Source organism: Suricata suricatta, chromosome X, assembly GCF_006229205.1.
Source record: "Suricata suricatta isolate VVHF042 chromosome X, meerkat_22Aug2017_6uvM2_HiC, whole genome shotgun sequence".
Lineage (NCBI taxonomy): Eukaryota > Metazoa > Chordata > Mammalia > Carnivora > Herpestidae > Suricata > Suricata suricatta.
Window position 1 is genome coordinate 82,885,008 of NC_043717.1, and position 10,575 is coordinate 82,895,582.

At 50.3% G+C, this 10,575-nt stretch overlaps 1 protein-coding gene across 8 annotated transcripts in view; it reads right to left on the reverse strand.

The window, feature by feature from the left end:
• Positions 1-10,159, reverse strand: part of SEPTIN6 (septin 6) — a 64,896-nt gene extending 54,737 nt beyond the window's left edge. For 7 of the 8 annotated variants that reach the window (XM_029929490.1, XM_029929495.1, XM_029929488.1 and 4 more), the window contains exon 1: positions 4,526-4,599. In XM_029929490.1, the coding sequence (XP_029785350.1) occupies positions 4,526-4,585 (60 nt within the window). In that variant the 5' untranslated portion in view covers positions 4,586-4,599. Of the gene's footprint in view, positions 1-4,525; positions 4,600-9,998 lie in introns of those variants that run through there. The other variant, XM_029929494.1, reaches the window with a different exon arrangement.
• Positions 10,160-10,575: the final 416 nt, after the last annotated feature.

A 10,575-nucleotide genomic window follows, 5' to 3' on the forward strand; every position in this document is an offset into this window, starting at 1 on the left:
TTGAATACTGAAAATGAACAGAGGGTTGAAGGGGAAGGGGGAGGGGGGAAAAGAGGTGGAAGTGATGGTGGAGGGCACTTGTGGGGAAGAGCACTGGGTGTTGTATGGAAACCAATTTGACAATAAACTATTAAAAAAAAAAGAAGAATGTGGTGGGTCTATATGTTCTGACGCAAACATCTCCAAGACATATTTATAACATAGAAAAAAGAAGTCGTAGTACAATAAGCACAGTAAGGAACCCCTATAGGCAAAAACCAGCCCTATATGTGTGGATTTGCACATAAATGTGTGTGAGTGCATAGAAAGGGGACAGAAAGGAACCCAGCAAACCTGGCACGGTGGTCTCTACCTCCGGGATCGAGTGTGGATGGAAATAGGGGCTTCCTCAGGGGGGTATTCAGGGTGCTTCTGTATTGTTTGATCCTTTTCCAGCATGAATGTGTTCACACATTCCCTGTGTCGTTTAAAACCATGTTTAGTACAAGAAAAGAGGGTTCTCACTCAGCTTTGCAGCAGGGGGAATTAGGATGCAGAGTCTGAGAAGAGCTAAAAGGAAGGCTAAATGAAAAGAAGGCTCCGGCGAATTGAGAGAGCCCCCCCCTCCCCTCCCCGCCCCTCCCCAATTCCATTTCCTGTTTTCTCCCCATCTGCAGTCACCTGCGGTTTGAAATACGTTATACCACATTTCATGTCACAGACAGAAGCTCCGCTCTTTCTCTTCCGCCTCCTCCCCTGAGGACACACCAATCTCATTTTTTAATTGAATATTCAAAGGTTCGCGTTACAAAAAACGAGTTATGGCGGTTCCAACTGTGCATCTTTCTCCCACTGCTGTTCTTCTGAAAATAAAGAGTCCCACAAGCACCCAAGTGGGCAAGCCCTGGCCCCTTCTACCCTCCCCCCGGCCCGCCCCCTTTCCAACCTTTGTGGCATAGGAAGCAAGCAGTATTTGAGGCCCTTGGGAACTGAGGGTGCATCTCTATCAATGGAGTTTCCAGCCTCCGTTTCAAGCTCCGGTGGCTAATTCGGTAGCTGACATTCTAAGGGAGGAGACCAAAACAAAAAGGTTGGGACTCACTGCTGACCACTGGCCTTACCCTAAACTTTCTCCTCTGGCCTCTCTGCACCTTGCCATAGACACACTGAAATAGGATTCTGTCCAACAGCCTCTCGTGTCACTTACTGGTGGGCCTGATCCTTCTCACCTTCCCTTTTCCCCATCTCCATCCCAGCCCTGAATACCCATGTTTGATAGACCCCTGCAAACCTTCAGGATGATCAAAATCAGTGAATAGTTCAATGATGAACAACGGAGTATTAGCAGCTGATAGAAATATCTTCTAAGAATATTTCATGACAAGGGGGCACCTGGGTGGCTAGGTCGATCAAGGGTCCAATTTCAGCTCAGGTCATGATCTCGCAGTTCATGGGTTCAAGCCCCGTGTTGGGCTCTGTGCTGACAGCTAGTTCAGAGCCTGGAGCCTGCTTCCGATTCTGTGTGTGTGTCTCTCTCTCTCTCTCTGCCCCTCCCCCACTCATGCTCTGTCTGTCTGTCTGTCTGTCTGTCTCTCTCTCAAAAATAAATAAACATTAAAAAATTAAAAACAATATTTAATGACAAGGAAAAATGATCACCAGATATGATCAAGCAAATAACGAAACAAAACAAAACCCTGTTCGTACAGGATCATTCCAATCATGGGGGGAAAGTGTATATGTATTTTTTAAAGCTTGAGGAATATACAGGTGACCTTGAATAATACAGGTTGGAAGGGCCTGGGCCCACTTATATGTGGATTTTTTTCAATAAATGCAAGAGAGTCCCATGAACGTATTTTCTCTCCCCTATGTTATTAATAACATTTTCTTTTCTCTAGCTTATTGTAAGAATATAAGTATAGAATACATACAACATACAATGTATGTGTTAACCTTACTATTTATGTTCTCGGTAAGGCATCAAGCCAGCAGTAGGGCTGTTAGCAGTTAAGTTTTAGGGGAGTCAAGGTTATACACGGAGTTTTGACTGTACAGGGGGTCAGTGCCCTTAACCCCTGCATTGTTCAAGGGTCAACTTTACACCAGAACGGTGATGATGGTTACTTTTTATTTTAATTTTTGTTTTACACTTATTTATTTTTGAGAGACAGAGCATGAACAGGGGAGGGGCAGAGAAAGAGACCCAGAATCGGAAGCAGGCTCCAGGCTCTGAGCTAGTGGTCAGCACAGAGCCTGACGCAGGGCTCGAACCCATGAACTGTGAGATCCTGACCTGAGCCAAAGCCGAACCCTCAACCGACTGAGCCACCCCGGCACCCTGACGATGGTTACTTTTGGGAGGAGGGAATGGACATGAGGTTGCTCTTCTGTGTTCCCCAAATTTTCTACAATAGGGCATATTTGACTTTGGGGGGACATCTTTTACCTTTATAATCAGAATTTTAAAAATTACTTTCTAAAAAAGATTCTACTATAAGACTTTCCTAGGCAGGAGACTAGCTTCAGCTACTGTGGCAAAATCTGAAGCTACAAGGTGCTTTCACATACAGATAATTAGAAAATTCGGTTAAGGATTCAGCTTTTGGGCAGTTTTATTGTATGTAAACACTTATTTTAGCAATAATACAATAAAACCCTATTATTTTCTTTATTATAACATTACTATTATACATACATAACTTATTATTATACAGCATAACTTATTATTACAAGGATTCATGTGAACCAGAAGTCAAATCACATATCCTGAAACATGCAGCTAAAATACTTGATGAAGCCGTCAGGTGGATGAGAGCCCCATCTGCCCCCCCTCCAGTGCTGCCGAGAGAGTGGATGCCATGGGATTATCCGCCAGAAGGACCCACCCAAAAGCACTGATAAGTCCCCAGAGGTTAAAAAAAACCCCACTAGTGTGCCACATGTCAGGATTTCCCTCGTGCTGACTAAGCCAGGCTAAGAGGAAACTGACACGAGTAGCAATGCCCTGAATTGGGAGAGAGAAATGTGGAGGCCCTTCCAAGGAGAAATAAGCCCTACAAGCCCTGGCGGCACCCCTTTAGGAGCCCTAGCAATGCCCTTCGGGGGGGGCAGCTTAGGGGGCCCCCGGGGAAGCACAAAGGAAACCATCCTCACCATACAGGAAGGAGGCCCAGTTTTGGCAAATCCAGGAGCTGAAACTCTGGGTTTTAATACACCAGATCAGTTCCTGAGTGGCTTTTCATTCTACAAAAGGCTTCGCAGCAGGATTCCATTAAATGGCCAGCTCTCCTAGCGCATTTCAAATGGGATTCAATAGACAGAAATTCAGCTGTCGTGTACCTTTATAAGAAGACAATGCAAATATACACCCACCTGGACAGACTATCTGAAGAGTTGTTTCTATTCGACTTAGAGGGACCCCGCTGAGCTAACAGCACAAACTTGCCTTTTCCACAAGTCTGTCTCTCCACCCAGATCAGGGAGTCAAAGCCGGGGAAGAGGTGGAGGTTAAAGTCAGCTGCCGCATTCGGAAAAAGAAGCAGGCAAGAGCCTCAAAGAAACTGAGCTGGGGGACCGGGAAACGCTCAGAACCGTACAGTGTTGGAGCTGGTAACGCCCTTGGGGCTCACCTACTCCAACCCGCTCATTTTACAAAAGGGGAAACAGAGACTCGGGGAGAGGAAGTGACTTGTCCAGAGTCCCAGAGTGATTTGGCGGCAGAGAAGTGGTGCTAGGCTCCGGGGCCCTGTCGTGCGGACGGCCATGCTCGAATGGAAAAGCTGACTGCAGCAGTAGATAGCATTCTATTTTTTTTTGTATGTTTATTTATTGTGAGGGAGAGACTGAACACAAGCTGGGGAGGGGCAGAGAGAGAGGGAGACACAGAATCTGAAGCAGGCTCTAGGCTCTGAGCTGTCAGCACAGAGCCTGATGCAGGTCTTGAACTCACGAAATGTGAGATCATGACCTGAGCCAAAGTCGGACACTTAACCCACCGAGCTACCCAGGCGCCGCAGTAGATATCTATGGTTCTTTACACTGCTGGGATGTGAGGGCACGGGGCTTGTGATCTGATGACAGTCCAGAGGCAGAAGGGTCGTGGAACACCACCTGGAACCCTGTAGTTCCCACCCACAGAAGGCAACTTTGGCAGCGGAAGCCATGGTGGGGTAGGGGGGTGGTGGCTGGTCCTCCTCTTCTGAGTTCCCCTCCACCCTTTCCCTCTCTTCTGACTCCAGGCCTATGCCTCAGGTCCAGGGCCATCTGGCCACAAGTGGTCAGATTCAAGGTGAAACAGCTCCACCTCAGGCCCAGGGGCGACCCCTGCTCAGGGTGGGTCAGCCTTTCCCACAAAAGCCAGACAGACTCCCTTCAAGCCAGGCTCTTAAAACAGTTTTCTAGGTGTTCCTGGTCACTGTTATCTCCAATCTGCTAAAAAAGAGAGAGAGAGAGAGACAGACAGAGACAGAGAGACAGAGAGAGAGGGAGGGAGAAAGAAAAAGGGAAAGGAAAAGAAAAAGAAAAAGAAAAAAGGTTTACTCACAAGGCTCTGGATGAATGCCCAACTGTCCTCTAGGGAGCCTGAATTTGCCTCTGCCTCCATCTGGTCTCATTTAAAGTGGATCTGAAAAAACCCAGTTCCTGCCTCCGCACCGGTGTTCAGAGTGGGGGTGGGGGCCTCTGCTGGGACAGGAAACCTAACACTACCTCACACCTCATCAAGGTTGCCAAAGTGGGGTTCTGCTCCTGCTACCCACCCCGGGGCCTTCAATAAAGGTCCGAGGGGGCCCTGGCAGGAGAAACTGGCCAGAGCCCTGAGTCCTGTCCCTGTGAAGGCTCACAAATCTCTTCCCCAATCACCTCTAAGTGAATGGAACGGATGACCCAAGTCCACGGCGAGCTGAGAGCGCCCGGCCTGATTCAGCAGATGGCCGCCTCTAATGGGGAGACACAGAACGAGAGGATAACATGATTTCTCACCCTCCCGAGCATGTGGCCTCCTTCCTCTGTGCAGGCAGCCGAGAAACCCACGGTTTCAAATCCCGGCAGCAAAAGCCTCCTCCTGCCAAACCAAGGAGGAAGGGTCTGTGTTTCTAATTTATTCTGCACCCCCCCCCAAGTTGTTACTTAAAATAATCCATCATTATACGGCTGGTGGCTCCAAGATTTTTATTTAAAGCAATATGGGAAGAAGGAAAAAAAGAAAGAAAACCCACACGTAACCCATGACTGTGCGATCTGGGATTTAAGCTGAGGATCTTTTTAACATCCCAGAGTCCTCAAAGAACCCGATAGATTCTTCTCTGACCCTCTGAGTGTGCTGGCGGGGGGGGGGGGGAAGGCAGGGCAAAGAGGGGGATGTTGGGGTCTGGCAGGACTTTCATTGCTTAGAAACATCACGAAAAGGGCAGGTTTGGCTTTTTTTTTTTTTTTAATGAATCCGTGTCATCTGGTATGTGTTTCATTGTTTCATCCACGGACCAGTGATAGCACTTGGGACTAAGTCACTTGGTCTCCCTTACCCATAAATGAAGAAAACAGGAATACTTGTCCAGGAAGCCGTTGGGGAAAATGAAATACAGACAGAAGCATCTAGAGATCGTTGAAGGCAACGTGTTACACTTATCCATGGTATTCTCTTTCTCCCTTTTCTCTTTCTCTTTCTTCAATGTGGTCTTAAAGTACATGTGACTTAAAAGCCCTTCTCAATCCTTCCTGTTAATGTGAAACTGTGGCTCTGATCATCCAGAAACCCAGGCAAGTCCAGAAATCAGTCCTATTTAGTTGTGGAATACCTTTTTCCAGGGGGCTTATCTTCCTAATTAGTTTTGTTCAGACTAATGCTACAGGTTTGTTCCCTTACAGCACACAAAGGGAGGAGCCATGCTGGGTAACAACGCCAGCAATTAACAGAAAATTTACAGCAGAGACTCCATAAGGTAAATGCTATGCACATGACTGCAGATCAAAATCTCATTATGCTATACAGACAAATCACTCAGCTGTAATGCAGTTTTGTAATAAGAACACCGCTAACACTCAACATTTCCAGGATTTAGGAAATGAAAGGAAATGGGACTGATTCCTGCCTGTCATCTGGAAGCTTTCAGAAGGCCACCGTCCTGTGTGCCTCGGCACCACCATATCCCCAGCACCTGGCACAGGACCTGGCAGTTGGTGCTCAAGCAACACGTGTTGAAGGAAGGAATGAATGAGAATAGAAGCGTGTGAATTAACAAATGAGAAGGGGAGCAGAGTGAGAGCTCACCCATCTTCACACCTACCCTTTTCTTAGCTGAAGCCCTCAGGAAGCCTTTCCAGTCACCCACCGCCCCCACCCCCCCACCCCCCGTTCACGGCTGGATTAGGTCCATTTGTAATGAATTCTTGCAGCAGCTTGGCTGTGCAGCACTGATCACAGTGATAATCATACAGTTATTTAAGTCCGCCTCCATTACTAGACTGTAAACTCCCTGAGGGGAAGGGGCTGTATGCATTCGGTGGCGGGGGGGGGGGGGGGGGGGGGGAGGGTGGGAGAGGAAGACATGCTCATTCACCACCCCTGCCTGACTTTTTCTTTTGAAAAGGCAGAAAAATAATACAGTGATCACCCATATACCCTTGACATAGATTCAATAACTTGTTATAACTGGGGCCATGTAAATTTTCTTCTGTGCTGTATCCTCGGTGGAGGTCTGGGTACATATTGGGGTTTTGCTCTCCCTGCTTGGGGTATAATATTACTTTTAGTGTGAAGTGGTAGATCAGGCTGAATCTGGAGCTTCAAGAGAAATCAAGGGTAAGTGCCATTTGATAGCGAAGATCAGAATGCAGTTGCCCTAAGTCGCCTGCCCCAGACTAGCTCCGGGTAAGGCAGAGTTAGCCCTGCAAGATCTTTCATTAGGGAGAAAGACCAGTCATATGACCTCAAAGAGTATATACTGTGGTGCCTGGGTGGCTCAGTTGGTTAAGCGTCCAACTCTTGGTTTCAGCTCAGGTCATGATACCACAGTTCGTGAGTTCGAGCCCTGCATCAGGCTCTGCGCTGAGAGCATGGAGCCTGCTTGAGATTCTCTCTCTCTCTCTCTCTCTCTCTCTCTCTCTCTCTCTCTCCCTCCCACGCATGCTCTCTCTCTCTCAAAATAAATAAATAAACTTTTTAAAAAGTATATATTAATAACAGCCCAAGCCACCTCACAGGCCGGAGTTGGAAGTAGGGATATCCCAAGAATCTTCGATAGTTCTCTATTTCACAGCACCCACAATTGGTCTCTCCAACTAGACCATAAGCTTAAAAGCCAGGAACTTTGTCTACTACTTTTTTTTTGTACAGTTGTCCGGGGCCAGCAGTGGTGCTGGACACTGATCAGTCAAAAATAAACATCTGTGGACACAGTGGAGAAAGAGTTTTATCCTGCAGGATCTCTGTGCTGTCCACTCAGCCGGGATCGGGCTGTATTGTGTATGCAAGAGCTGAACTTCCAAGCTGCACGCATGCCCAAATAAGGGTCCAATCCAACAACTCTATGGCCTGTTTTAGGTCACTAATGATGTTAACTCACTAGCCATGGTGACCCTCAACAACACACACACACACACACACAAACACACACCCCAGATCAATGTTTGCAAGGCACCGTGTCCCAGAGTTCATTCAAAAGAACTCCCAAGCTAGGTCTATCCTCCAGACTTCTCCTCCCAAACCTGCCTACATATTCCTTGGAAGAAACCAAGCGCCATCAGGCTTCCAAGGTCTCCTGAGTTAATTTCATCTTCCCCTGGTGAATTACAACTTCTTGCAGACATAAAGGAGGGCAGAGAGACAACTGACACAAAAAACAAGAGCTTTACAGACTGGGGGAGGGGGCAGGGAGAGTGACGTCAGTTTTCCCAGAAACCCGATAACAAGGTCTCAAGTGCTTGGGCTGCTCTTTCAGCTTCAGAATCTGGCGTACAATTATGTTCTTCATCATGCAGTATGGGCAAGGCCAGCCAGAGCAAAGGGGAACCATGCAAAGCAAACCAAATGGCCCTAAAGCACCCTGAGCCCCTATCCACAGAACAAAAGGGACCTCCGGGTTCCCCTTTACAACATCTGTCCTGCAATCCTAATCCAGGCGAGGGGGACTGGTGGCAGAGCATGGACAGGTCGATGCAAATTAATTAGCTGACAAGAAAAATCATTAGCATCCTTTTGGTCACTAAAGATGGAGCCAGTGTAATCCAGGAGAACAATCCTTCTGCTTAAACCATGCCGTCTCTAAAATGCAGGTAACAGGGAGCAGAAAAGCGCTCTGAGAACCCTCAAAAGGCCACAGCAATAAATATTACAGTGTCCATCTTAGAGCGAAGAGGATTCTCTCAGATTCCATGATCACAGAGCACTGTCTCCTCTCTACTGGGCCTTCTACATCAGTATAAAGAGCTGGGAGCTGAGGTCTACAGGGGTTGGGGTGGTCCTAAAGAAGTCACCCTGCCCTTACAAACAGGGGCCAGAGGGTGTCATGAATTTGTATATATCCTGTAAAGAAAAGACTATCAGATTCTGGATGCAGATTTTGAAAGCGAATCAATTTCAATGGCCCAAATACCCAGAGGCTTTTTTTTTCCTGCACTGGAAGTGCAGTGCATGAACTATTTCCCTAAATAAGTAAGCCCCAGGGTTTAAAAACTTTTGTGTGTGTGGGAGGGGCGGGGGGGTTCGGAGATTTTCATCAAGTAGCATTTGATGGGATGGGATTTCACCTACCTCTACTTCACTGTCCTTCCTCACCAAAGAGTGACTGTAATTGTGGGCTTCTCAAAACCTCAGATGCCCATGGATGAAAAGAAAGGCTAGGTTGTCCCCCAAATGGAATCAGCCCCTCCCTTTACAACCAAACTTCTGGTCTAAAGAAAATAATAACAAAATAAATAAAAAACAAACAATCATAGAGCCTCAGGTCTCTTCAGTATGATTTCTCTGAACATCCCAGGCTGGAAACTTCAGTTCTTTAAAAGATTTTTTTTTTTCCAGAGTCTGCTGCCAACAAAAGGAGAGACAGCACCGCTTTTACAAGCCTCACACTTATTTTCCCGAGTCCTCATAGAAAGAAGGCGGCTCCATAGGTTTTAGCATCCAAGCCCAGTTACACCCAACACGGAATATCCAGACAGACACCCAGCGGCCCGCACAAACCGGGTCAGGTAGCCAGAAACATGCCAAATTACGAAGCCAGCCACCTACAGGCCAGGGAACTGCACACACACACACACACACACACACACACACACACACACACACACACACACACACACACCGGCACGCACAAATGGGACCCAGAGGCAAACAGCACCAAGGAGTAGGGACACACGGCAGGGAGGTGAGCGCACGCAGACAAACGGGCGGCCTCAGCTAAGGTCACAGACACCCCGGGCGCCGCCGCCCGCCCAGGAGGCACGAGTGCGCGCGCGTGCACTCACACGCACACGGTGAAACACACACACAGACGCAGTCACATATGTAATGCATATGGAGAAACCCGACCCCGGCCAGTCACCTCCCCGCCCCCCTCACCACTCACCGCCTCCTGCCCCGGGCTCGCTCCAGCCCCGCGCCCCTCTCCCAGCGGAGGCCCGGTCCCGGCGGGCGGCTGGGCTCCGGGGCGCGGCCCGGCGGCCGGAGGAAGCAAGGCCGGGGCCGGGGGAGTTGCCAGGGACCCCAAAGGCTCGGCAGCTCGCGGGGCCATTCATTCGACAACGCCCCGGCGGCCGCAGCGAGGGAGGCGGCGGCGCGTACCGCAGCTCGCGGGCAAGACGCAAGTTCGGCCGCCGGCCCGCCGGCTCCTCCGGGACCCCGCCCGCCCTGCGCCACCGTTTTCGGGGAGCGGCCGGGAGAGAGGGCCGCCGACCCCGGGAGCAGAAGTCCCGCCGAGCCTCGGCTCCTGGATGCCGCCCGCTGCCCTCCTCGCCGCGGCGGCGGCGGTCGGGTCTCCAGGGACATTCCCGACCTCACAGCACCCCAGCCCCGCACTCACCACCTGGCGAGCTATATCGGTCGCTGCCATCGCTCCTGCGTCCGCCAGGGCTGCCGGGTGCCGCCGCCACCGAAGCTACAGCGCAAGAAACAGCGGAGCTCCTCCGACAAAGAGAAAGTGTTACACTTCGGGCGCGACCAAGTCCGGTGGGGGGAGGTGCAAGGGAGGGGCCCCCGCGCCGTTGCTCCAACCCCAACCTTCCCTGTCGGGCCCACCCCTTCGGAAGTAGGGTACGGGGAGGGGGCGGATTTCAAGTGCCACCTCCCCCTGCGGCGAGCCCCGTTCCAGTTCGCCCTGCAACCTCGGTCGTAGGCCTTTGCGAAGGGGGGCGGGGGCTCCCCTCGAAGCCCGCGTCCTCTGCCCCCCCGCCACTGGGCTCCGTGGTACGTCCCGACCTCTGCTGAATTGTCACACCCCCCCTGCTCTCGCCTTACATCCTAGAGTCCCCAGACCCCGGTGGCTGGGAGGGAGCCCCCGCCCCTCCCCCTCCCATGCACCGCTCGGCGGCCGAGCTCTGCAGTCGTCCCCTCCCTCCTCCCCGTCCCCCGTACCCCCTCTTCCTGTCCTCCGAGATCTC